Source organism: Melanerpes formicivorus, unplaced genomic scaffold (assembly GCF_026170545.1).
Source record: "Melanerpes formicivorus ecotype bairdi unplaced genomic scaffold, bMelFor1.0.p_v2 SCAF_3, whole genome shotgun sequence".
NCBI lineage: Eukaryota > Metazoa > Chordata > Aves > Piciformes > Picidae > Melanerpes > Melanerpes formicivorus.
Genome location: NW_027142355.1, coordinates 27213550 through 27240819, shown reverse-complemented (window position 1 = coordinate 27240819; position 27270 = coordinate 27213550). Strand labels below are relative to the sequence as shown.

The window sequence follows — 27270 nt, the reverse complement described above, 5'->3', positions numbered from 1 at the left end:
CTGCAAGGAAAGAAGAATAATAGTAATTAATTAAGAATGATAATTAAGAATAATAATTAAGATGGGAAGGCAGGGAGGTGCCTTTGCTTTGCCTCTCCCACCATCTTGGCTCCAGGGGATGAGGAGTGCAGCCACCACCCTGGTTTCCCTAAACAAAACCACAGCCAAGAAACCTCTTAACACGGTTGCCTGCAGCAGGACTTGGGACTGGAGAAGGGGAAGAGGATGCCACCTGTAGGGCAGGGACAAGGCTAGGACAGGGTCTCCTCCATCTTCAGCACCCTCATGCTGGGGGGCTGGGATGTACCTGCTTCCCACAGCTGTGTCCCCTGAACCTTTCTCCCTCTTAACTCCTTTTATTAGGGAAAGTTTTAAGGAGGTTGTGGGAACTGAGGGAACCCTCTGGTGACCTTTCAGTACTTAGAGGGGTTGAGAAGAAAGCTGGAGACAGACTTTTTAGCAGGGTCTGTTGTCACAGGGCAAAGGGGAATGGTTTGAAAGCCTTTTAGTTTAGGGAGATACAGACTAGAAAGAATGAAGGCATTTTTGATGCTGAGGGTGGCTAAACCCTGTCCCAGGTTGCCCAGAGAGGTGGCAGAAGCACCATCCCTGGAAGCATTCCAGGTCTGGTTGGCTGGGGATCTGAGCAGCCTGCTGTAGTTGCAGGTGTCCCTGCTGACTGCAGCGGTCTTGGACTAGATGACCGTGGAAGGTCCTTTCCAGCCCAAACTGCTCTGTGATTCCATTAAATCTCCCTTGGGTGACCCAGGTGTCACCTTCTTGGCTCCTTGGCTGGAAAATCACATTTCATTTCCCCAGTGAAGACTGAGGATCCTCAGGGAAGAAAGGGAAGAGCTCAAATGACATCCCTTCAGCACAGAACTTTGAGAAGCTGCAGCCTTGCAGGTTAAACTTTCAAAGGCAGCATGAAAATGGAGCAACTTGAGGCCATTTCTTGTCCTGTCACTTGTTCCTTGGGACAAGAGACCAACCTGCACCTGGCTCCAACCTACTCTCAGAGACTTGTAGGCAGCCTGAAGGTCTCACCTCTATCTCATTTTCATAGTATCACAGTATCATTCAGGGTTGGAAGGGACCACAAGGATCATCTAGTTCCAACCCCCCTGCCATAGGCAGGGACACCCCACACTAGATCAGGCTGGCCAGAGCCTCATCCAGCCTGGGCTTAAACACCTCCAGGGACGGGGCCTCGACCACCTCCCTGGACAACCCATTCCAGGGTTTCACCACTCTCATGGTGAAGAACCTCCTCCTCACATCCAGCCTGAATCTCCCCACCTCCAGCTTCATTCCATTCCCCCTAGTCCTATCACTCTTCAGAATGATCAACCCCAGGTCCCTCAGCTGCTTCTCATAACATCTCCAGACCCTTCTTCTAATTCTCCAGGCTCTTCACCAGCTTCATTGCCCCCCTCTGGACACCCTCCAGCACCTCAAAGCCCTTCTTGGAGTGAGTGGCCAAAAACTGAACCCAGTACTCAAGGTGTGGCCTCACCAGTGCCCAGGCCAGGGGGACAATCCTTGTCTTGGTCCTGCTGGCCACACTACTGCTGATCCAAGCAAGGATGCTGGTTGCCTTCTTGGCCAGCTGGGCACACATCTGCAGCTGGCTGTTGACCAACATCCCCATGTCCTCTTCCACCAGGTCCTTTCCCACCTATGAATGTGGCAGATGATGGGATGAACAACTTGGCTGTGCTTGATTTTGCAGCTCTTGTGGTTGAGAAAAAACTGCTTGTTTTATTGTGGAAGATGAAAGCATGGGTTGTAGCTTCAGAGCACACTCATGTCTGCCTAGATTCTCCTCCATCCTCCCCTCTCCATGCAAGGGAAGCAAATGGGACAGAGGTGACTAGAAAATGTCAGATGTCAGTGTTTAGCTTTGCTCTTCCCTCACTCTTGGGCTAAGAAATGCTACGTTTGGGGGTTTTGTGTCTTCCTGCCCTCTGCCTCTGCTCCATGGTGTCTTCCAAGTTAGGATACTGGGAAGGAGCTGGATTTGTAGAGCATGTTGTTGAAAAGCTGGAAGCAGGAGTGCCATCTCCAAAGGGGTTTTCATGTAATCATAGAATTATTTTGGGTGGAGAAGACCTCTAAATGTCAGCCTAAGACCTCCATGGCCACTTAACCATGTCCTGGTGTCCTTGGCTGTTCTGGTGTTCTGAGGTCTGCACAGAAAGCTGCTCTTGGACATTCTTGGCCACCAGAAAGAAACTCTTCACGTGTGGATGTGGCACTTTGGGATGTGGTTTAATGACCCTGGCCATCTTAGGTTGACAGTTGGAGGTCTTTTCCAACCCAAACAGTTCTATGATTCTCTCCTTTCTGAGGCTGCTTCCTCCAAAAGTGCCCACCATCTGCCTCATTGCCCAACTCTCATGCTTCCTAGGGTCCTCTGCACCTCAGCACCAGGAAGGAGCCAGCTCAAACCTTCTGTAGGCAGCATCAGCACTGCTCTCACAGGGCCCTGATTGTTCCCACTGCTCTGTCCTCCCTTAACCAACCAGCTTCTCCCTTCCTCTCCTGGTACCCCTTCTTTTGCCAGACAAACCCTTGGACTGTGGGATCTGTAGCACCAGGAGATGATAACATCTGGAGGATTTCAGCTCTGGATCAGCACAAGCAGAGCCTTGGTGTTGTAGGAGCTTGTGAGATTTGCTTGGAGCTGCATTGTCCCTGAAGGGGAGGGATATCCATGGGCTGCAACTTCAAATCCCTCCCACAGCAGCTTGCCAAGAATTTTTTTTTCCCCAAGGCTTTTTGCTTTTTCAGAGGGAAAATTCTGCCCCCAGACTGAGCTTTCTGATCCTGGGGTGGGGTAGGAATGGACCATCAGACCCAGATGCAGGTCCTGATACCACCTTAGGGAGGAAGTTGCTTTGATTCAGTGAAATCGGGACAAAATCCTTCTTTTCCTAACTTCATCCTCCTTTAACTTCCATCTCCCTCACACATTCCTTGTGTCCCCTCTGTGCCTTCAGAGCCCAGGGAATGTTTTACAGCCCTTTCTCTCCTCACCCTCATCCCAGGCATTTCTTTTCCAGTCCAGCTGCCACCCTTCCACATCACAACCCAATTTTCATCCTGTCCCCTGTGAATTTTTACCAGCTCAGTGGGTCATCAGCTGCTGACCAGGTTCTTCCTCTCCAACCTCCTTCAGCTTCTCAGGTTTTCCTGCCACTCTCCCTCTTTGTTGTTGTTGTTGTTGGGGGGGGGAGAGGATTCCTGTGGGCTCCACTCCTTGTAGCCAGTTCATCCCAACACAGCTGACCCAAGGGTTTGGAGTGACTCAGAGGTTGTGGGCTGCAGGTGGTAACTTGGGAATCAGTTCCTGAAGAACTGGATTTGCAGAATGCTACTTGTTGCTGGCTTGTATTTTATTTGTAAGCCAACCTGCAAAGAGGCTTTGTGAGATGCTAGAATAATGGGATCAAAGCATGGCTTTGGTTGTAAGAGACCTTTAAGGTCATCAAGTCCAAGCCTTAACCCATCATTGCCAGGTCACCACCAAACCATCACCCTAAGCACCACATCTCCATGGCTTTGAAAGCCCTCCAGAGATGGGGACTCCACCACTGTCCTGGAAAGCCTGGGCCAGGCCTTGACAATCCTCAAGGGGGAGAAATTGTTCCTCAAGTCCAACCTAAACTTCCACTGGGACAACTTGGGGCCATTTTCTCTTGTCTTATCACTTGTTCCTTGGGAGAAGAGACCAACCCCCACCTGGCTCCAGCTTCCTTTCACAGAGTTGTAGAGAAGGTGTCCCCTCAGCCTCCTTTTATCCAGGATAAAAAGCCACAGGTTTCCCAGTCACTCCTCAGTTCTCCAAACCCTTCTCCTACTTCTCCAGACCCTTCACCAGCTTTACTGCCCTTTTCTGGACCTGCTCCAGCCCCTCAATTGTCCTTCTTGGAGTGAGGGGCCCAAAACTGACCCCAGGATTTGAGGTATGGCTTCTGCAGTGCCCAGTCCAGGGGGACAATCCGTGTTCTGGTCCTGCTGGCCACGCTCTTGCTGATTCCAACTAGGATGCTGGTGGCCTTCTTGGCCACATGGGCACACTGCTCCATGTCCAACCTAAACATCCCCAGCTATGACTTGAGGCTGGTCCTTCTTGTCTTGCTGGCAGCACAGCCACTGCCTGGGCTGTCAGACATAATGCTTTCTTTACCGAAATATCTTGGCTCCTCATCTGATCAGAGGGCTGGAGCTTCTAGGAGCCTCTGCAAGGACAGTCTGAAAGAGTTGGGTTTGCTCAGCCTGCAGAGGAAAAGGCTTCAGGGAGACCTTTTGGTGGCCTTCCAGTATATGAAGGGGGCTACAGAAGAGCTGGAGAGGGACATTTTATAGGGACCTGTGGTGATAGAACAAGGGGCAATGGTTTGAAACTAGATGTCGAGGAGGATATATAATTTCCTTTACATTACAAATTATATGGCACTGTTAATCAAAATATTAATAACCTTTTATTAATGTGAAAATGGCCACACATATCAAAAGTGTGGATGCACAGTTAGAATATCTTTACAGTGGCAATGTGCAGTATTTGGGCAACTGCAACAAGTTAAACAATTTAATGCAAACTGGGAGGACCGAACAGAAAGAGAATACCCCAGGAGCAAAACGGCGCTCGACCACAGCGGGGGGAAGACTCAACAGGAACTGTTCTGCCAAAGAGGCATTGAATTGATTACTCACAGCTGGTTGTACCCAGGTAGGGAGTGCTGCTGCTGTGTATCAGAGGCTTTGGGGCGCTCTCATGCTCCAGGCACAGCAGGTCACTGGCAGGAATGCCACAGGGTCTTGATGGCTGGTCTGGCTTCAGCAGACGGTGGGCTGTTAACGACGCTATCGCGATGGGCACTCGTTTTGTCCTGGGGAAACTGAGGCACAGCAAAAATCCTGGTTGCAAGGGGAAGCAGGCTTGGCTCTGACTTCTAAGCTCATGGTTTCTCTTGTGGCTTGTGGTGTGTGTGCTTGTGGCTTTATCCCAGGTGCTGGACTGGGCAACTTGAGGCTATGCAACTCGAGGCAACTTCAAGCCAGACAAGGTCCAAGCAGGTTCAAGCACACAAGGCTTGAGCAAGGCTGAGCAAGGTACAAGCACGGCACAGGCAACTAGAAATCAGCCTGTATATAAATCTTGCCTGAGATCAATTGGGCCAATAGGGCACTGAAACCAGCACATAGCTACCCAATGGGAAGGGGTTCTGCCAGGCTGGGGCCAGAGCACATGCCCTTACCATAGATACAGGGCTGTTCACCAGACATGCATGGTCCTGTCCTCTTCGTTCCTCTTCCCACGTTACCCTGTTTCTGCAGGGAGGAGGAGGGAGAGGGGGACCATATCTACACACATGAGTGTCTGTCTGGGCTTGTGCTGGGGCTGTTTGGCCCTACCATGGCACTAGAGCAGGGTGGATTTAGATTGGACATGAGGAAGAAGTTCTTCACCATGAGGGCAGTGAGAGACTGGAACAGGTTGCCCAGGGAAGTTGTGGAAGCCTGATTTCCTGGAAGTGTTTCAGACCAGGCTGGATGAGGCTTTGAGTGACCTGACCTAGTGTGAGGCGTCCCTGCCCATGGCAGGGGGGTTGGAACCAGAGGATCCTGCGGGTCCCTTCCAACCCAAGCCATTCTACGACTCTGTCACCTGAGGTGCTACGGGGGCCTGCAGAGGCCGCGCCGCCGCCATCACGCGCCTCTCCCTGCAGCGGCGCAAACGGGGGCCCCGGGACCACATTTCCCAGCAAGCCCCGCGGCACGGCGCGCCTAGGCGGGTCGCTGAGAGAGCGGCGCGGCGCCTGCTGGGAGTTGTAGTTCCGGACGGGGCGGCTGGCGGGAGGACTGCAGGTCCCAGCATGCCCCGCGGCGGGGCGGGGGCGGGCGGGCCCTGAGGGAGCCGGAGGCGGCGGCGGCAGCGGCGGCGATGTCGGTGCAGGTGGCAGCCCCCGCCGTAGAGCTAAAGGAGCTGAGCGGCCCCATGGATAAAGCAGCGGGGCCACCCTGTGAGCCGGTGACCGCTCACCCTCCCGGGCACGCCGTGGCAGCCGCTCAGTGCTCGCTGCCGGCCACCGAACGTGAGGCGGCCCCGGCGGCGCCGTCCTCCTCTTGTAGTGGCGGCGGCGAGAGGCCTCCGTTGAGTGGCTGCCCCGGGTTATCCGCCACCGGTTTGCCGCTTGGCGCTGCCAAGGTGCCGCAGGCTTCGGCCATGAAACGGAGCGACCCGCACCACCCCCAGCACCGGCACCGAGACGGCGGCGACAACGGTGGCGGCTCCGCGGCCGAGGCGCTCGTCAGCCCCGATGGCACCGTCACCGAGGCGCCGCGCACCGTTAAGAAGGTAACGGGGAGAGGAAGGAGGGGAGCAGGGGGAGAGCACCCGCATAAGGGCGTGGGGACACTCACCCCACACCGCGGCTTTGTGACATCCGTCACGCTGAGTGGGACCCCGCCACCCAGCCGCGACATGCCCGCGGGACACGCGTGCTTCCACCAGGACACCGGTGAGGGACACAAACCTTCCCCACCGACCCAGACAGCCCGGGCACACACCCACGCACAATGTCCCACAAGGACATTCTTGGTGACCCCCCCAGGAGACACGCAGACACCCCCCCGGGAGACACGCAGGCACCCCCCCAGGACGGGGGGAGCAGTCGCAGTGCTTGCAGACGTGGTGCTGTCTCTCTGGGCAAGGACCGTGATGCTGTGGGGGTCCCCGCTATGCGTGGATGGAGTGTGTCCCACGGTACTTGTGTGGCCATGAGGGCATCTCCCGTGGCCATGGGGCTTCTTCTATGGCCCTGGAGCCTCTCCTCTGCCCATGGCTGTGTTTGGGGGGACACGCTTCTCTGCCGTCGTGGTGTCCCATCCACTCCTTGCATCCCGATGGCCAAGTATGAGGTGCAGACACTGGCTGTGGACGTGCCCATGGAGGTGTGTGACCAGTGTGATGCTGTCCTGTGAATCCCTGTCAGTTGTACGTGTGGCTGGAGTTGTGGTGGCTTCATAGGATATGTGCTTGTGTCCACCATGGGGTGTAGGTACAGCCAGGGGTGTCTACTCCCCAGTCCTGCACACCCAGCTGCCTGTGGGTGTTTGCAGGAACCATGGGTGCCAGGTACGTGAGCTCTTGGGTGTGTGGAGGTTCACATCAGGTCCATGTCCCCAAGGTTATCTGCTCCCTTGGAGATAGGACTACATACCCGATAAGAACATAGACATTGGTGCTGTTAATGCTGTTAGCATGCCAGGTGTAGCCAGTGTGGGTACTGGGTGGGTCTGTGTGAGGTACCCCATCCTCAGGGTGCCCCTCTCTTGCTCTGTGCCCGTTGTGGTGGGTGCATGCTCACCAATAAGTGCGTGTTGAGTGTGTGCTGGTGGCTGTGGTGTGTAGATACTGTCCTCTGGAACCATTCCTGTGCTGTGAGAACATCCCTCAGCCTGTGTCTGCTTCATGGCACTGCCACACAAGCTCTAGATGTGTAGGTTGTTGGAGTAGATATAGCTCTGAGGTAGATGTGGACGTGGAGGAGAACCTATAGGTGGTTCTATGTTGTGCTTGCAACCTCTTCTATGCTTAGACACAAGGTCTTCATGTGCTATAGGTGTCCTTCTGCTTGTGTGTATAGGAACCCACAGATGTGGAGGTGCATGCTCATGTAATGGATACAGAAATGTGCCTATGGACATCTTGGGACAAGTGGTGGCCTTCAGGGGTCCATACTGGAACCAGTGCTGTTCAATGTCTTCATAAATGATATACACAGTGAGGTTAAGTGCAGTTTCAGCAAGTTTGCTGATGGTGCCAAGCTGGGTGGTGTGGTTGATAATGCTGAAGGATGGGATCCATCCAGGGGAACAAGGACAGAGTAGAGAGCTGGGCTGAGGAGAACCTCATGAAGTTCAATAACGCAAAGTGCAAGATCCTCCACCTGGGTTGGGGAAATCCTTGATGGAGATGATGAAATTGAGCACAGCCCTGCAGGAGGGACTTGGGGGTGCTGGTGGATGAGAAGCCAGCAACGGGCACTTGCAGCCCAGAAGGCAAATAGCAGCCTGGGCTGCATCAAAAGCAGCGTGGCTGGTAGGTTGAGAGAGGTGATTATGGCTCTCTGCTCTACTCTGGTGAGACCTCACCGGGAGTACTGTGTCCAGCTATGGGGCCATCAACACAGGAAAGAGCAGGTCCAGAGAAGGGTCATGAAGGTGGTCAGAGGGCTTGGAGCACCTCTGCTGTAACAGCAGGCTAGAGAGTTGGGGCTGCTCATCCTGAAGAGGACTCCAGGGATACCTTTAGGTGGCCTTTCAGGACTCAAAGGGGCTGAGAAGTCTGGGGACAGACTTCTGAGCAGAACCTGTTGTGACAGGACAAGGGATGGTGGTTTGAAAGTACAAGAGGGAGAGAGGGAAAATGCTCTCTATTGTGAGGATGGTGAGACTCTGTCCCAGGTTGCCCAGAGAGGTGGTAGGTGTCCCATTTATGGAACCAATCCAGGCCAGATTGTTTGGAACTGTGAGCAGCCTGCTTTAGTTGCAGATGCCCCTGCTGACTGCAAGGGGTTGGACTAGATGAGCTTTAAGGTCGCTTCCAACCCAACCACTCTCATTCCATGAAAAAGATGTTTCTCCTCACAACCCCTTCCCAAAGCCCAGCTCTGTCTGACAGAGGAGCTGGGTGTCAGACAACACATTTGCATCACTAAGCCTAGGAGAGAAGGGGACATGGATGGTGTGTGATGGGGTCATTATCTGGAACAGCTTGAAAGCATCTGAATCCCTTTCACTGCAGGGAAGAAGAGGGAAAGCTGCCAGGCTTTGGGGAGAAACCTTGCTGCTGGTGAAACCCCAAAGCTCTCCAGCTGGCTCTCTGCACTGATTTTGATGAGGAGATGACAATCTGGTTGCTAAAGGCAGCAAGATGCAGTGATGGAGGAGATCTGGGAGGACAGACTGTTCCTTCTTCTTTCCTGCTTGTGCTGTTGCTTTCCAGTGACTCCAGCACATGTTCCCAAGACGTGACTAGTGTCCTTACTGGATTTACAAACCCTAAGTCCTTTCCCTTCCACTGATACTTTGGAAGTCGTGGTCTTGAAGCAAAACATCAGATTTGGTGGCCATAAAATTGTTCCCAGCCCTGTGAGTGAGAAATTGGGCACGTAGAGCCAGAGCATCTGTTGGAAGGAGCCTTAGGACGAAAATAAGCCTCAAAGAAGCAGATCTTTTTAGTCATATCCAAGAGAAATTTGCTTTCTAGGACCTGGAATAAAGGTAAAGGTCTAGCTAAGATCATTTGGACATTAGGAGGAACTTCTTTGGGCGTTAGGAGGATGCTGTTCACAATGAGGGTGATGGAGCACTGCAGCAGGTTGCCCAGAGAGGTGGTAGAGGCTCTGTCCCAGGACGCATTCAAGGTCAGGTTTGATGAGGCAGTGAGGAGCCTGATCTAGTTGCAGATGTTTCTGCTTACTGCAAAGGGGGGTTGGACAAGATGACCCTCAGGGTTACCTTCCAACCTGATGCATTCTGTGATCATCTGAAGTGCATGAGGAAGACTGGGCAGCGGCTCCAGGTAGGTTGTTCTTCCCCTCTGCTCTGTGCTGGTGAGGCCGCAGCTGGAGAACTAGGTCCAGTTCTGGGCTCCTCAGTCCAAGAGAGACTGGGAGCTACTGGAAAGAGTCCAGTGGGGGCTGGGAAGTTGCTGAGGGGCCTGGATCATCGCTGTGAGGAAGGAGGAAAGGCTGAGAGCTCTGGAGCTGTTGGGCCTGGAGAAGAGCAGCCTGAGAAGGGATCTTGTAAACGCTCAGCAAGAGCTAAAGAATGTGTTGAGGGCAACAGGATGGGGCCAGACTCTTGTCAGTGGTATCCAGTGACAAGACAAGGGACACCTGGAACTCAGGAGGTTCCATCAGGAGAAACTTGCTGGCTTTCAGGGTGTTGGAGCCCTGGAGCAGGCTGCCCAGAGGTGTTGTGGAGTCTCCTCTGGAGAGATTCCAAAGCTGCCTTTGATATTATGACCTGGGCAAGCTGCTGTGGGTGCCCCTGCTTGAGCAGTGGGGTTGAAATGGATAAGCTGTAGAGGTCCCTTCCAAACCCACCATGCTGGGATTCTGGGATCATACCAGATGTGTAGGGAAGCAAATGAACCTGGAGCTCCTAGGGTTTGCCTTTAAGAACAAAACCTCAGGAGCATTGACTGTTTTTTTGTATGAAATGTGCTGGGTTTTCTGGTTGTTTTTTTTCCTTTCCTTGAGGCTGTGACATGAAGCCCTTGTGCCACCAGTCACTGATTTCCTAGTTCTGCTGAGTGCTCACTGCTCTCCAAATCCTTGTTTTTTGTTTATTGAGGTGGTGGCTTTGGGTGGTTGTGATATCACAGCTGAGGTACAAGTCTCTTGCACCCTTGCTGGTAGAAGTGATGGTATGCCTACAAACCCAGAGCCCAAAGCCAGGTATGCTGGGCTCGTTCTCCTCACACCCACCAAAGTGACTCCCATCAGAGCAGCTTTTTCTTCTGTTTGGATTCTCCCTGTGGATCCCAGGAGATGGCTGGAGGACCTTAGTTCTGAGATGACCTCAGACGTGGCTTCTGTGATTAACTCTGACCAGTGGATGTGGCCATGACCTTCATGTACTTCTACACAGTAGATTTAGCCCAGCCTTGGTTGTCTTATGCTGTGCCAGACTTGGATGCCTCTGAGAAGGGCTGGTGAGCAGGTCTTTGACCCATGTCCTGGTGGCCTGAGATTCAGGGGTGCTTCAAATCATCTTCTGCCTCTCTCCTGACCCTCTCCCCATCCCTTCCTGACAGGTTCTGATGTGGTCCCAAGATGAGGCTGCTCAAAGAACTCAAACTGCCTAAAATCCCTCACTTTGAGTTAGTTTTCTGTCATTCTCCTCAACATGAGGTGAAGAAAGAGCCAGGAGTGGTGCAGGTCTGGTGTGGGGAGGATATTGGTGGCAATGGGAGGGATGGAAAAGCCCCTTCAGCAGCAGCAGCTGGATACTGGATCAGCTTGGTTGTGCTGTGAGTCTACATGTAGAGGTGCTGCCAGCAGCTATTGGGTGACTCAGGAGATGTGTGCTTGGTTCTGTTGTCCCTGCAGCAAGGTGAACCATGGGGCTGAGGTGTCCTGGGCTAATCTTAACCCGTGGATGTGAGTCATGGGGAATTGTTTATGGGTTTGGGATGGCTTGGTGGCTTTGGGGGGGTGGGTTTGTGTTAATTCTTCATCTGTTGCTAGCTCAAAGCAGCCTGGGGGTGCAGAACTTCTGGAGATGTTGTGGTTAGGGTGGGAACCAGCAATGAGCTGTAATTAAGACTCTCAGACTGGTGATTTGGATGATGCAATGATGGCTCTGCAGGGTCTGGTTGGAGGCCTGTAGCTTGTGTTCTCCAGAGGTCACTGCTGGGTCCAGTCTTCTTCAGTATTGTCAACAACATGGATGAAGGAACAGAGTGTACTCTCAGCCAGTTTGCTGATGGTACCAAACTGGGAGGGGTGTCTGACACCTCATCAGGCTGTGCTGCCATTCAGCCAAACCTGGCCAGGCTGAACAGCTCGGGGAGAGGGACCCCATGAAGTTCAAGCAGGGCAAGTGTCAGGTCCTGCACCTAGAGAAGAACAAGCCCATGCACCAGTACAGGTGAGGAGTGACCTGCTGGGATGAAGCTCTGTGGAGAAGGATCTGGGAGTGGTGGTGGTCAGCAAACTCTGTGAGCCAGTAATGTGCCCTTGTGGCCAAGAAGGCCAAGGGTCTCCTGGGGGGCATCAAGACAAACATGGTCAGCAGGTCGGGGGAGGTTCTCCTCCCCTTCTACTCTGCTCTATGGAGGCCACAGCTGGAGAACTGGGTCTGGTTCTGGGCTCCCCACTTCAAGAGAGACTGGGAACTACTGGAGGGAGTCCAGTGGAGACTGGGAAGCTGCTGAGGGGCCTGGAACGTTGCTGTGAGGAGGAAAGGCTGAGAGCCCTGGGGCTGTTGAGCCTGGAGAAGAGCAGCCTGAGGGGGAATCTGATCAGTGCTCAGCAAGAGCTAAAGGGTGGAGGGCAAAAAGATGTGTCCAGACTCTTGTCAGTGGTGCTCAGTGAGAGGACAATTGGCAGTAACTGGAACCCAGGAGCTTACCTGAGGAGTAACTTGCTGTCCTTGCTGGTGGAAGAGGCCTGCAGCAGGCTGCCCAGAGATGTGGTTTGTCCTTGTCTGGAGAGATTCTAGCCCCGCCTGGCCATTGTGATGCTGGGCAAGTTGCTGTGGGTGACTGCTTTAGCAGGGGGGTGGACCAGATGATCTGCAGAGGTCCTTTCCAAGCCCCACTGCGGTGAGATTCTGGGATTCCATGCCCCTCTTTAGCCCAGAGAAGAATTCACACCTGAACAGACGCAATTACTCACTTGATGGTTGTTAACTACTTGGCAAAGGAGCCTCAGAAAATGGTCCTGCACCATACTGAGAGCTTCAAAGGCCAGCAGTTGCAGTGAAGTTGCACACATGAAGCCCACACCAATTTCCCAGACAAAAGGTTGTCTTTTTGGTTTTGGTCCCAGCCACTCAGCTCCAAAATCGCAACTCAATCTTTGGGTTCCCAGCTGGCTCCCCGGAATCATTCAAAGGCAGGTTTCAGTAGTGGGAGGGGATTGGTTTGCTGGTGGTGTTGGTTTATTTAGTTGGCTGGACTGGAACATAATCACCTTTGCAGTGCCAGTGACCATGGAGTGCTCTGGATTTTCTCTATGGATAGAGTAGGATGGATGCAAAGATCCATGCTGATGAGCTGTGCATCCTTATGTGGTGTCACTGCTGGAGCGTAACCCCTGAAGCTCCTTGTAACGTTTGCTTTCCACAACTCCCTGAAAGGAGGTTTGAGCCATGTGGGGGGGAGCCAGAAGACTTTCTCTTCCCTACTTCCCCCTTTCTCAAAGCCTCTTCCCACCCCAGAGATCACAGAATTGTAGAATCACAGTGGTCTTATGCTTTGGTAGGTCATTGATCCATGGAAGATCTTCATCTGCTCAGTCAGTTTATGTCTCTGGTGTGGCCACACTTTCAGTACTGGGTTGAGTTTTGGGCCCAAGAAGGATATTGAGGTGCTGGAGCAGGTCCAGAGGGGGGCAATGATGCTGGTGAAGGGTCTGGACAACTTGTGAGGAGTGGCTGAGGGCCCTGGAGTTGTTCAGCCTGGAGAAAAGGAGGCTGGGAGGAGACCTTCTGGTTCTCTGCAACTCCCTGAGAGGAGGTTAGGGCCAGGGTTGGTTTCTTTTCCCAAGGGCATGAGGAAAGGGCCTCAAGTTGTCCCAGGGGAGGCTTAAGTTGTACATCAGAACAAACTTCTTCACTGAAAGGGTTCCCAAACACTGGAATAGGCTGCCCTGGGAGGTGGTTGAGCCCCTGCTCTGCAGGTGCTTAAAAGCTGCAGAGCTGTGGTGCTGAGGGACATGGTGTAGCACCAGACTTGGTAGAGTTAGAGAATGGTTGGACTCAATGATCTTTAAAGGTCTTTTCCAACTGAAACTGTGGCTGGTTGGTGGAGTGATGCTGACGTCAAACCAAATGCCTGGTGCTCAGCAGCCCGACACATCACCTGACTGCTGAGCTGTGCTGGGAGGTTTTGTTCTGCTGTGGCTAGAAATTACTCTCCTGTGGCTTCTCTCCATGCTGGCTCTGACCTGGGACCCCAGCAGCTGCCATCAAACTGACCTTGACCCGCCACAGATCCCACCGCCTGCTCCCCGAGCTTGGCTCTTCCCTCCTCACCGCGCCTCGAGCCCTCCCCACCTCACTTGCTGGGGCAGAAGGATTTGGTTTGCTTCACAAAGGATTTCCTGCATGTCTCTGTGTCCATTTTCTGTGTCCTTCTCCTAACTGCTGGTGATGACTGGTGCTGGGTAATAAATTCTCCTTCCCCCCAGGCTGAATTCCCAGGCGCCAGCTGTGCTCCCTAAGGAGCAAGGTTTGGATGCCGCCATGGGAAATCTCAGCATAGGAAGCCATCTTCTTTTATTTCTGTCTGGTGTTCTGCATCTCTCCTTTTGGCTTCATTTTAGAAGGTGCCTGATGTGATATTTTGTGCAGTGATCAGGATGTCAGCCTTGGGGGATGAGGGCTGGGGAGCAGAAAAAGGAGCAAAGGAGAAACGAGGAAAATGATGGTAGTAAAATAGGGCTGGTGCAGGAAGGAGGAGCTGGGATGTGGGTCAGGAAGGTCTCAAACTTTTGAACTAGGAGTGGCAAACTCAGATTTAGCTGGGAGGCTGCTGCACAGCAATGTGCCCTTGTGGCCCAGAAGGCCAAGGGTCTCCTGGGGGGCATCAAGATTAATATGGCCAGCAGGTCGAGGGAGGTTCCTCCTCTACTCTGCCCTATGGAGGCCACAGCTGGAGAACTGGGGCTGGCTCTGGGCTCCCTAATTCCAGAAGGACTGGGAAGTATTGAAGAGAGTCCAGTGGGGGCTGGGAAGCTACTGAGGGGCCTGGAGCACCTCTGTGAGGAGGAAAGGCTGAGAGCCCTGGGGCTGTTGAGCCTGGAGAAGATCAGCCCCAGAGGGGATCTGAGCAATGCTCAGCAAGAGCTAAAGGATGGGGAGCAAGAGGATGTGTCCAGACTCTTGTCGGTGGTGCCCAGTGACAGGACAAGGGGCAGTAGGCACAAACACTGCTTTGGTGTGAGGGTGGTGGAGCCCTGGAGCAGGCTCCCCAGAGATAATGTGGTTTGTCCTTGTCTGGAGAGCTTTCAAAGGCAGCTGGCCATGGTGACCCTGCTGTGGGTGCTCCTGCTTTATCCGGGGGGTTCGACTGGATGATATCCAGAGGTTCCTTCCAACATCTGCTATGCTGGGATCTTGTGATCCATCCTTTCCCTCCACTCTCCTGTTAAAGCACAGCTCCCAGTGACTTCATCTGGAGCTGTGACTGCTCAGGTCTGGATCAGGAGCCGTGAGAAGATGATGATCTTACAGCTCATGGCCACATGTGAAGGCATTCCTGCAGGTGCCTTACATGCTGTTGCTGAAGACAAGCCCCAACAGACGTGGGCAGCCCCGTGTCTGGCTCTGCACATGCTGCATTGGGCAGAGCTGAATCACTTGACCTCTTGTTCTCTTTGGGATGCATCAGCAGAGCTTCATGCACGAGCCAGTGCTGCTGTTGAGCAGCTTCTGGACCAGAGCTGGCTGTTCTCCATCCAACTTCAGCTCCAGTCTGTCTGCCCCTGCCTGCATAGACTTGCCTGGAGCAACCTTGGCAGGGAAAAATGCAGAATTTAAATACATGGGGCAGCATTTGGCAACCTAGCCCAAAGCTGCTCTTCTTGAAGTCTCCTACCTCCTTCTCTGGGCACTTGGCAGCTTCCCTTTTCTTGAAGGGGGCTGTAGGAGAGTTGGAGAAGGTGACAGGGTGAAGGGTGATGGCTTCAAAGTAGAAGAAGCTTGATTTAGACTAGACATTCATAGAAGCATAGAATTGTTTTGCTTGGCAAAGTCCTTTAAGATCATCAAATCCAGCCTTCAACCCAGCACCACCACGGCCACTAAACAGTGTCCCAAAGTGCCACATCCACACATTTCTTGAACACCTTCAGGGAAGGTGACTCCTCCACCTCCCTGGGCAACCTATTAGGAAGAAGTTCTTCCCCATAAGAGTGGTGAGGTACTGGAACAGGTTGCCAAGAGAAGTCATGGAGGCTGCAAGCCTGGAAGTGTTCAAAGCTAAGCTGGATGAGGCCTTGAGCAACCTGGTCTAGTGGAAGGTGTGGGGCAGGGGGGTTGGAATTAGATGATCTTTAAGATTCAGTCAACCCAAGCCATTCTAGTATTCCCAACAGCAAAGCCCAGCCCTAAAACCATGTTCTGTCAACTGATGGAGAGAGGTTCTTCTGAAACCAAGTTTCTGTGCACTATTTTCACAGAAAGAGGAGGGTTGGAAGGGACCTCTGGAGATCATCATGTCCAACCCCCCTGCTAAAGCAGGGTCACCTAGAGCAGGTGACACAGGAAACCAGCTTCAGGTTGAATGATCAGCCCTCATTCTGGGACCTTGCATTTTTGGTCAACTTTCCAACTTTTAATATTTCCCAAACAGCATTTTTAGCATCTTGCTGACCATACTTGAATCACCAGGGTGGCAGTGGTGGAACTCCAGCTGTTTCTTACTCCTGATAGGGCCTTAAATAGGCAGCTGTGAGTGGCAGAGAGAAAAGTCAGTTGAAAAATGAGTTGGTGACCCAGAAGTGCTGAACAACTTCACATTTTAGTCCAAAAAGCAAGGATTTAAAATTAGAAGCTGTCCTTGTTGTTTGCTTCTCAGAGTTGAAGAGATCCATGTTTAATCCTGGAGTTGGCTGAGAAAGCCCAGGGAATGGCCTGTTCCTGGAGAAATGACTCAGGACCCAGTTTAGGAGAACAATTTTGTGCTGTTCCTGCTGCTGTCTGTTCCCACCGAGCTCATCCTCCAGTTACCCAGCAGTTTGCTGAATCACAGTTGGTGTTTTCTTCATGACTTTTGTTTATGGAGGTGGGGAGATCTGCTTGAAGCCCTCTCAGTATCGACCAAATTCAGATGTATTTGTTTGCAGGACGCACCAGCCTGTGTTTGGTGTGGATTTCATGTTGGGAAATAACAACATTCTCCCTGCAACAAGGTCACCATGAGTCAGTGGCGTGCCCCTGTGGTTAAGAAGGCCAATTGTCTTCTGGAGTGCATGAAATATGGCCAGCAGGTCGAGGGAGGTTCTCCTCTCCCTCTACATCGAAATGCTTGAACGTGTCCAGAGGAGGGCAACAAGGCTGGGGAGAGGCCTTGGGCACAGCCCTATGAGGAGAGGCTGAGGGAGCTGGGATTGTTTAGCCTAGAGAAGAGGAGGCTCAGGGGTGACCTCATTGCCTTCTACAACTACCTGAAAGGTGGTTGTAGCCAGGAAGGGGTTGGTCTCTTCTCCCAGGCAACCAGCACCAGAACAAGGGGACACAGTCTTAAGCTGTGCCAGGGGAAGTTTAGGCTCGAGGTGAGGAGAAAGTTCTTCACCGAGCGAGTCATTCGTCATTGGAATGTGCTGCCCAGGGAGGTGGTGGAGTCACCATCCCTGGAGGTGTTGAAGAGGAGATTGGACGTGGCACTTGGTGCCATGGTCTAGTCATGAGGTCTGTGGTGACAGGTTGGACTCGATCCTTGAGGTCTCTTCCAACCTTAGTGATACTGTGATACTCTACCTTAGTGAGGCCACAGCTGGAGAACTGGGTCTGGTTCTGGGCTCCCCAATTCCAGAAGGACTGGGAAGTAGTAGAGAGAGTCCAGTGGGGGCTGGGAAGCTATTGAGGAGCCTGGAGCACCTCTGTGAGGAGGAAAGGCTGAGAGCCCTGGGGCTGTTGAGGCTGGAGAAGAGCAGCCTGAGAGGGCATCTGATCAATGCTCAGCAAGAGCTATGGAGCTGTAGGGGGCTAAGAGGATGTGTCCAGACTCTTGTCAGTGGTGCCCAGTGACAGGACAAGGGGCAAGAGGCACCAGTTGGAACCCAGGAGGTTCCATCAGGAGTGGCTTGTTGGTTGTGTGGGTGGCAAGACCCTGGAGCAGGCTGCCCAGAGGGTTTGTGGGGTCTCCTTGTCTGGAGAGCTTCCAACCCCCCCGGCCATTGTGATGCTGGGCAAGCTGCTGTGGGTGGCCCTGCTTTATCAGGGGGGTTGGTCTGGATGATCTCCAGAGGTCCCTTCTAACCTCTGCTGTTCTGTGTCTCGCTGTGTGTCTCGGAACCAAGGTGCTTTAGAGGTGTTTTAATCACTGCTGTGAAGACTTGCTGAAAATATCTGCAGCCTTAACATGGAAAATCTTATTTCAGGCTTAAAGTAGAGGACTCAGGAGGGTGGTTTGTAACAGTCTCAGCTTGCCTGCTGTAATCACTTATTTCCTAACCTAAGCTTCAATTTTAGCTGGTGAGGGCAAAAAAATAAAATCCCAACTCCAAGCAAGCAGCAAAATAAATAGCAGAAAAACTGCTGATGTCCCAAATTCTCCCTAATTTTTTGTTGGCTGACTTTGGAATGTGTTTAAATAATGCAGAGATGAGCATAATTAGAACCAATTAAGCTTCAAGATGAGAAGCCTGGGGAGGGCAGCTGTGTTAAACTACATCTCCTTGCCTTCAAGTCATGTTCTGCCTTGCTGGATGACCTCTCCCAGTGCTGCTGGTGTGCACAATTCCCATCAAAGTGGTGGTACTAGGAAGAAACTCTTTACAGTGAGGGTGGTGAGACACTTGAAAGGGTGGCCCAGGGAGGTTGTTGGTGCTCCCTCCCTGAAGCTGTTCAAGCCAGGTTGGATGAGGCCTCGAGCAACCTGGAATAGTGGAAGGTGTCCCTGGAGGGGTTTCAAAGCCATGTAGATGTGGTGCTGAGCAACATGGTTTAGTGGTGACCTGTCAGTACTGGGTTCATGGTTGGACTTGGTGATCTTCAAGGTCTCTTCCAGCCAGAACCATTCCATTATTCAAGTAGTCCTGCCTTCAGGATTCCCAGAGAGAGGATCCAGACTGGCTCTGTTCAGCAGGAGGAGCTGCGTCCTCACGTGTTTGGTAACTCATTTGTCCTCCATGGAGGAACTGATTTAGGAGTACAGGTGGAACAGTACAGAATTTGTCTTCCCTGGACTAGCTAGGTTGGAGCCCCCCTTATGTTATTTTCTAGGCCTGAAGCCCCAGCAAAACACAAAAACAGCTTTCAGGGGATACCTGTGTCTGGACTTAAGGTCAACTTTGGGTATTTCAGGTAGGTTTGGATTCCAGGGGAGCATCCAGTGAAAGCTGGAAAGTTGCTGAGGGGCCTAGAGCATCTCTGTGGGGAGGAAAGGCTGAGAGCCCTGAGGTGCTGAGCCTGGAGAAGAGCAGCCTGAGAAGGGATCTGATCAATGCTCAGCAAGATCTGAAGGAGCTGTTGGGAGCAAGAGTATGGGAGCAGACTCTTGTCAGCAGTGCCCAGCAACAGGACAAAGGGGCAACAAGCACCAGCTGGCACCTAGGAGGTGATGTGAGGAGCAGCTTGTTGGCTTGGAGGGTGGTGGAGCCCTGGAGCAGGCTGCCCAGGGAGGTTGTGGAGTCTCCTTGTCTGGAGAGATTCCAACCCCACCTGCCCATTGTGATGGTGGACAACCTACTGTGGGTGTTCCTGCTTGAGCAGGGGGGTTGGAATCGGTCTCCAGAGGTCCCTTCCAACTGTCACAATGCTGGGATTCTGGGATAAGAGAGAGAGAGACTTCTAGGAACACTTCCCTGGAGAAACCAGCTTTTGGTGGCTTTTATTCATCCTTTTTTCTTCTTCCTTTTTTCCCCTCTCCCCTCTTTTCTTTGGTGTCAGCATCCCCTGCAATAATCCAGGCTTTTCAGCCCGTGTAAATTGGGTTATTCAGTGCTAATGTTATGCAAGATTCCTGATTAGTGGTGTGGAGTTAGGAGTTGTGAGACTACTTGGAGCTAGGATGGAATTAAAGTCACCCTGGCAACCATTATAATTAAAATAGGGCCTCCTCTGGAAGCTGAGGCTGTGCCTGTCCCCTCTACACATTGCCTGCATTCATCCCTGCCCTCTGCTCCTCACCCTCTTATGTAAAACCTCAAATGTCCCGGCACTTGGGGTGACCCTACTGGTTTTGAGTGCATCCTTTGTCAGCTCTCACCCTCCCCACCATGCTCTCCTGTGCTGCTTTTTCACTCAACAGCCAAAGCTGTCAGTTCCTCAGGTTCATTCCTGAGATGTTTCTGAGCTGTTAGTTCTCTGATTTGTTCTTTAGATCTTTCTTTCCCTTGTGTTTTGCCCTTACTCCAAGAAGGACATTGTGGGGTGGGGGAGGTGGAATGGGCCTGGGGAAGGGTAGCAAAGCTGGTGTAGGGTCTGGAGAATCTTCTGGTTGGAAGAGATGATGGAGTCCAGCCATTAACCCAGCACTGCCAGGTCACCAATAAACCCTGTTCCTCAGCACCACATCTCCGTGGCTTTGAAACCCCTCCAGGGATGGGGACTCCACCACTGCCCTGGGCAGCCTGTTTCAAGGTTTGACAACCTTTTGGGGCAAGAAAACAAGAAGGGTCTGGAAGACTTCTGAGGAGCAGCTGAGGGACCTGGGGTTATTCAGCCTGGAAAAAAGGAGGCTGAGGGGAGACCTTCTGTCTCTCTCCACTTCCCTGAAAGGAGGTTGGAGCCATGCTGGGGGTGGCTCCCAAGTCTCTTCTCCCAAGTAGTAAGTGATAGGACAAGAAGAAATGGCCACAAGTTGATCCAGGGGAGGTTTAGGTTGGACATGAGGAACCATTTCTTCATGGAAAGGGTTGCCCAGGCTGCCCAGGGCAATGGTGGAGTCCCCATCCCTGGAGGGATTTCAAACCATCTATTTGTGGTGCTGAGGGACACGGTTCAGTGGTGACCTGGCTGTGCTAGGTTAATGGTTGGACTGGATGTCAAGATCTCTGCCAATCAAAACCAATCTGTGATGCTTGTGCTGGCTCTGGCTGTGAATTGAAGGATGGGAGCCCATCATGTGCTTCTGCTGGAAGCTCTGTTCCTCCTGGGTGTGAAGGCACCATAAGGACACGATAACGAAGCCATCAGCACTGGGAAATGCTTCACACACAACCTTTAGTTTGTAAACACCTTGCAGACAGCCTGCAGCCCATCATGTGTGAGCTGAACATGGTCCAAATCCATCCAGCAGTGGGAGTAAAAAGAAAAGGAGGGAAGAGAAATATCTAAAGGAGCTTCAAATCCTGCTTGAAATTCTTCTGTTGCTCAAGAGGTAGAGGAGAAGTCCCCAAAAGCCCTCTGTGTGGTGGATGCTGTTGGAAGAGGGCTTGTGTGAAGGGGCAAGGCAATGGAACTGGCAAGAAGGAGAAAGGGGGAAGTTGGGTGAGTCTCTGGGGAGCCTTCAGCAAGGAAAATCATGTTGGAGTGCGAAGCAATCAAAGAAGGAGTGATGGTGGGCAGATGAATGTCTTTGTGTGGCTGTCACCCAACTCCAGAGCAGCCTGGTGGGTGCCAGAAGAGCTTGGTGTCCTGGCAGCTGAGATTACAGCAGAGCAGGCTTTTGTTTGTGGTGCTTCTTGGGTGATGTCCTGCAATCATCATCTTCCAGCTTCTGTTTTCTGCCACCTGAGTGACCACTGATAAACAAATTCTGCTGTTAAATGGTGTCCCCAAAGCTGTGGTGTGTCCAAGTGGCACTGAAGATCTGAAGGAAGCCTTCAGAACTGAGCTGGAGAGTTGTCACACAGGAAAACAAGGAGCTGGACCTCTAATAATTAATCCTCAATTACAAATGATGATATGTCCAGGTGGCCAAGAAGGTCACTGGTGTCTTGGCTTGGATCAGCAATAGTGTGAGTAGCAGGAGCAGGGAAGGGACTGTCCCCCTGGGCTGAGCACGAGTGAAGTACCTTGAGTACTGGGTTCAGTCCTGGGCCCTTCACTCCAAGAAGGACATTGAGGTGCTGGAATAGGTCTAGAGAAGGGCAGTGAAAATGGTGAAGGGTCTGGAGAATGAGAAGAAGGGTCTGGATAACTTGTGAGGAGTGTCTGAGGGACCTGGGGTTATTGAGTCTGGAGAAAAGGAAGCTGAAGTGAGACCTTCTGGCTCTCTACACCTCCCTGAAAGGGGATTGGAGCCAGGTGGGGGTTGGTCTCTCTCCCTAGTGGTGGGACAAGAGGAAAGGGCTTCAGGTTGCCCCACGGGAGGTTTGCATTGGACATTAGAAGAAACAACTTCTCTGAAAAGGTTCTCAGACCCCGAAACAGGCTGCCCAGAGAGGTGGTTGATTCCTGGAGGTGTTTAAAAGCTGTGGAGATGTGGTGCTGAGTGACATCGTTTAGCCTCAGGCTTGGTAGGATTAGGTAATGATTGAACTCAATGATCTTGAAGATCTTTTCCAACAGAAGAGGTTCTGTGATTTTTTTTCCCATCCAGCAGCTCTGCCCAGAGAGGTAAAGCCCATCCTTCAGCCTGTACAAAGAGGGGAGCAGATGAGTGGGTGCCAAATGGGTCTTTCTGAAGAGAAACAAAGACCCAAGCTCTGCTCCCTGAAGGTTGTGTGGCTGCTCCTCTCCTTTTTCAAACTGTTTCTGTGGTTACCGAACAAACAAACCGGAGCAGACAAAGGCAGCTCCTCTAAGAGAGCCCCCAAGGCTCTTTGGTGCTCAGCCTCTGCCTACACAGGCTGGAGAAAAGCTGCCTGGCTGCAGATCAGGGCTTCAAATCAGGTTGGAAAAGATATTTCAGTTCATCAAGGCTGGCTGCAACAGTGGCTTGAGGGTAGCCCTGAAGAAAAGGCCTTGGGGGTGTTGGTTGATGAGAAGCTCAGCAGGAGCCAGCAGTGCCCTCATGCAGCCCAGAAGGCAACTGTGCCCTGGGCTGCATCAGGAGGAGTGTGGCCAGCAAGTCAGAAGAGGTGATTCTGCCCCTGAGGGCTCCAAAACTGAACTCAATACTCAAAGTGTGGCCTCACCAGAGATGTAAATTCACTGAGGATGGAAACCTTCCACTAATCTTTGGAGTAGGAAGAGGCTTTCAGAAAGGGGGAAGTAGGGAAGACAAAATCTTCACATGACACTCTGAACTTTGTTGTCCCATAGTTTTGTGATGACCTTGGGCTAATAGCTCCAGCTATCAGTTCCTTTCTCTTATTGGCAGGAGGAGACAATCTCTGTTATCTCTCAGGAGCACATCTGAGGGCAAGTCAATGTTTATCTCAAGCTCTGGGCTGGATTTGCACTGAGCTGTTTGAAGACCGTTTGCAATTACAAGATAGACAAAGTGATAATCCACTTGAAGCTCCAGGAGAACAACTTCTAACTCCTCCTGCCTTCCCATCCCCATCACCTAGAGCTCTTCTGTGTCTCTGCTGAATTATCCAAGCTCCACATTGCTTTCTGCCCCATCTTTCTTCACCTGGCCACCAGCCAGTTCTCACACCCCTGCTTTGCCACCTTGTTCTGTAAACCCTGTCCCAGTGTGGTCTTTGGGGACTCATTTCTGGACATCCAAAAAGTTGAAGGGGTGGGTTGACACATCCTGAGAGGATGGGAAAGAGCATTTGGATGTGGAGACACTTTGCTCCCAACTGCATTGTGCTTATGTGTGGTGAGGCATTAGAATGGGTTGACTGGGGGGGTGGGGGGTGGTGGAGTACCCATTCTTGGAGGCTTTCAAGAAATGTGTGGCCATGGTGCTTTGGGACATGGTTTGGTGGCCATGGTGGTGTTAGGTTGATGGTTGGACTTGATCTTAGAGGTCTTTTCCAACCTAAGCAATTCTATGATTCTATGCTGCTCCAGGATGTCTTCTGAGCTTTGAAAAGGGAACCACCCCCAGAATGAAAAAGGGTTTAATTAGTTCTAAACTCATTACTCTTTCTTTAATTGGTGTTGACTCAAAGGGCCATATATCACCAACTCTGAAATATATTAAAAGACATCAAGTTTACCATGAGCCACCAAGGCAAATGGTCTCCTGGGGTGCATGAAGAAGAGTGTGGCCAGCAGGTCAGGGAAGGTTCTCCTTCTTCTTCTGCCCTGCCCTAGGGAAGCCATAGCTGGAGTCCAGAGTCCAGTTGTGGGCTTCTCTGTTCCAGAGAGACAGGGAAGTGCTGGAGGGCATTCAGTGGAAGCTGTGCTGTTGAGCCTGGAGAAGAGCAGCCTGGGAGGGGATCTTCTCAATGCTCAGCAAGACCTAAAGGATGGGACCAAGAGGATGGGGCCAGACTCTTGTCAGTGATGCCCAGTGATAAGACAATGGGCACAAACTGGAAGCCAGGAGGTTCCAGCATGTTGCCTTTGAGGGTGGTGGAGTGCTGGAGCAGGCTGCCCAGAGAAGTTATGGAGTGTCCCTCTCTGGAGAAATTCCAACCCCACCTGGCCATTATGATGCTGGGCAAGCTGCTGTGGATGCCCCTGCTTTATCAGGGGGTTGAACTGGATGATCTCTAGAGGTCCCTTCCCACCCCACCATGCTGGGATTTCTGTGGGACTCTGTTAAGGTGGAACCAGTTTCTTTGAGCAGTGCAGAGCCTCTGCCATGTACTGTGCAGTGCCTGCCCCAGCTGGGCTGGACTGATGGAGGAATCATTTTGGATTTCATGATTTGATGATTAAAGGAAACTTCTGTCCAGGCCCTGTCCACAGGAGCCTGTTGTGTTCAGAAGCTGGTTAGGTGGTCACCACAGCAAAGATGCTGTTGGGTAACTCTCACTGCCAAGAGCTTTCTGTGCTTTGCTTTTTGGTTCCTTTTCTGCCCCTTGACTTTTTAATCTAAAGATCTGAAACATTTTCTGGTTCCTCTGCAGCAGATGCAGCAGAATGACCACAAATGAGTCATGGATCTGCCTGAACACGTAAAGTGTTTTCAATCAACCTTCTTGGTGATCCAACTTGTATGTTTTCTGTTGTCTCATCTGACTGTTAGAGGGAGCTTGGCTGCCACTACAGTGATTATAACAGACAAAAGAGGCTGCTTCTCTGGTCAGTCACATGAAAAAGTCCAAGCAAAGGGTGGTGGAGGAGCCTGCACGTGGAAGGAGCAGAAGCTGGGACAGTAACACTCTGCCTGAGTCATCACTTTTGGAGGAGATTTTTGGATCTTCTTCTTCAACCCAGTGGCAAAACTGAGGACCTGCTAAAGCTTCCTGGCCAAAACCAAGCCCAGACAATGATCCTTTTATGCCTGAGAGCTTCTAAGCTGCTTTTGCTCTTGTTTATTTGTTTGTTTCCTGCTCTTTGTTTTTTGTCTGAAGGGAGCAGTTTGGATTAATTACTGCTGGTGGCCTTGGTGAAATAGACACTTTGGTCCCCTTCTTGAGCTGGAGGAGGGAGCTTTGGGGTGGATTTACACACACAGCCAGTGTTCTGCATGGAGGAGAATTTAGCTTCTCCCCAAGCAAGTTCAGAATGTTGAAGGCTGGACAAGATAATCTTGAAGGTCTCTTCCAACCAAAGATACTCTGTGATCTTGAAATTTGTCCCTTGTCTTCATCCAGTGGATGAAGGTTGTTATGGATTGAGTCCAGTGATGTTTCTCTGAGATCAGATGAATTCTGCACTTTTAGCACAGGAGAGACATGGATCTGTTGGTGTGGGGCCAGAGGAGGCCACAGCAATGATGGGCAGGCTGGAAGCCATCTGCTGTGAGGCCAGGCTGAGGCAGTTGGAGTTATTCAGCCTGGAGAAGAGGATTCAGAGAGACCTTCTGGTGGCCTTTGAGTATTGAAAGGGACTGATCAGAAAGCTGGGGATGGGCTTGTGATCAGGGCCTTCTGTGACAGGACAAGGGATAATGGTTTGAAATTAAAAGAGGGAGATTCAGACTGGAGAGATGTTCTTCAGTGTGTGGGTGGTGAGACCCTGTCCTGGGTTGCCTAGAGAGGTGGTAGATGTCCCATCCCTGGAACTATTCCAGGTCAGGTTATTTGGGGCTCTGAGCAACCTGCTCTAGTTGCAGGTGTCCAACCCCTCTGCAGTCAGCAGGGACTAGATGACCTTGAAAGGTCCCTTTAACCCTAAATCATTCTGTGATTCCATGATTGATTCAGTGGTTTCTCTGGACTTCCTCAACAGGGATTGGGAAGGTTTGTCACAGTATCACCAAGGTTGGAAGAGACCTCGAGGATCATTGAGTCCAACCTATCAACACAGACCCCATGACTAGACCATGGCACCAAGTGCCACGTCCAATCCCCTCTTGAACACCTCCAGGGATGGTGACTCCACCACCTCCCTGGGCAGCACATTCCAATGACTTATGACTCTCTCAGTGAAGAACTTTCTCCTCACCTTGAGCCTAAACCTCCCCTGGCACAGCTTGAGTCTGTGTCCCCTTGTTCTGGTGCTGGTTGCCTGGGAGAAGAGGCCAACCCCTTCCTGGCTACAACCACTCTTCAGGTAGTTGTAGAGGGCAATGAGGTCACCCCTGAGCCTCCTCTTCTCCAGGCTAAACAATCCCAGCTCCCTCAGCCTCTCCTCATAGGGCTGTGCTCAAGGCCTCTCCCCAGCCTTGTTGCCCTTCTCTGGACACGTTCAAGTGTCTCGATGTCCTTCTTAAACTGAGGGGCCCAGAACTGGACACAGTACTCAAGGTGTGGCCTAACCAATGCAGAGTACAGGGGCACAATGACCTCCCTGCTCCTTTATTAAGGATTGGGGTGTTCTTAGTTCTTTTCATTTTGCAGCCTTGGTAAGATACTAAGAAAAGATTCTGCACTGCAAGAGTGGTCAGGCACTGGAACAGGCTGCCCAGGGAGGTGGAGTCACCATACCTGAAGGTATTCAAAAGACATGCAGGCATAGCACCGTGGGACATGGTTTAGTGGGCATATTGGTGTTGATGATGTTGGACTCCATGATCTTAGAGGTCCTTTCCAGCCTTTATGATTCTGTGTATATAAGACATGATCATAGAATCACAGAATGGTTTGAATTGCAAGGCACCTCCAAGATCATCCAACCCCTCTCCCCTGAGCAGGGACACATTCCACTAGACCAGGTTACTCAAGGCCTCATCCAACCTGGCATTGAACACCTCCAAGGATCCTCCCTGAGCTGCCTGTCCCACCACCCTCACTGTAAATGATCATCCACCAGGATCCTTCTAAGAGAGGCTCAGCCACATTTCTCTGAGAAGCTTTGCCTTTCTTTGTGGAGCATTTAGCCTGTGACTGTCCATCACTCCCCCTTGCTGGAGGTACCATGGTAAGACAGATGTCTCCTAGCTGCTGTGACTCAACCCAACACGTTAAGTTGACATCATCTCTATTTTATATGAACTTAATGTGCTGCTGAAGTCTCCTGTGGGAATGGTGACCTGGGGCAGAAAGGCGAGGCAGAAATCTCTACATAACAACCACAGGCAGAGCCTTCTTCCCTCTCACAGTTGGGCAAGACTCATTGAGTCATTCAACCACTTAGCATTGCCTGAAGGAGATCTTCCTAGTCCTTGTGTGGTTCCACACCCTTCCTTCTTGCTTTGTCCCTCCTTGATTTTACTAAGTGGCCTTGCAAAAAACCAAACAAATCCAACATTGGAGGGTTGGTGGTTTGGTGCACGTCCTGCATGGTCAGAAGAGGAGGAGTAAGGGAGGAAGAGGAATCTTTCCATCTTGGCGCCATGGAGCTGCTGGGTTAGGTCAAGCAGCCTCAGAACTTCATCATATTGATTTTGTGGTCTCTCTAAGACATTTGACACCATCTTTGTGGTTTCTCTGCTGGTTGCTTCAGTAACTGGTGGTGAATTAA

The 27270-nt window shown here is 51.7% G+C and overlaps 1 protein-coding gene across 1 annotated transcript in view; it reads left to right on the top strand.

Moving 5' to 3' along the window:
- The first annotated feature begins 5918 nt into the window (after positions 1 to 5918).
- Positions 5919 to 27270, top strand: part of AHCYL2 (adenosylhomocysteinase like 2) — a 99224-nt gene continuing 77872 nt past the window's right edge. The window contains exon 1 of the mRNA XM_068169467.1: positions 5919 to 6364. Coding sequence (XP_068025568.1) covers positions 5951 to 6364 — 414 coding nt within the window. The 5' untranslated portion in view covers positions 5919 to 5950. The remainder of the gene's footprint in view (positions 6365 to 27270) is intronic.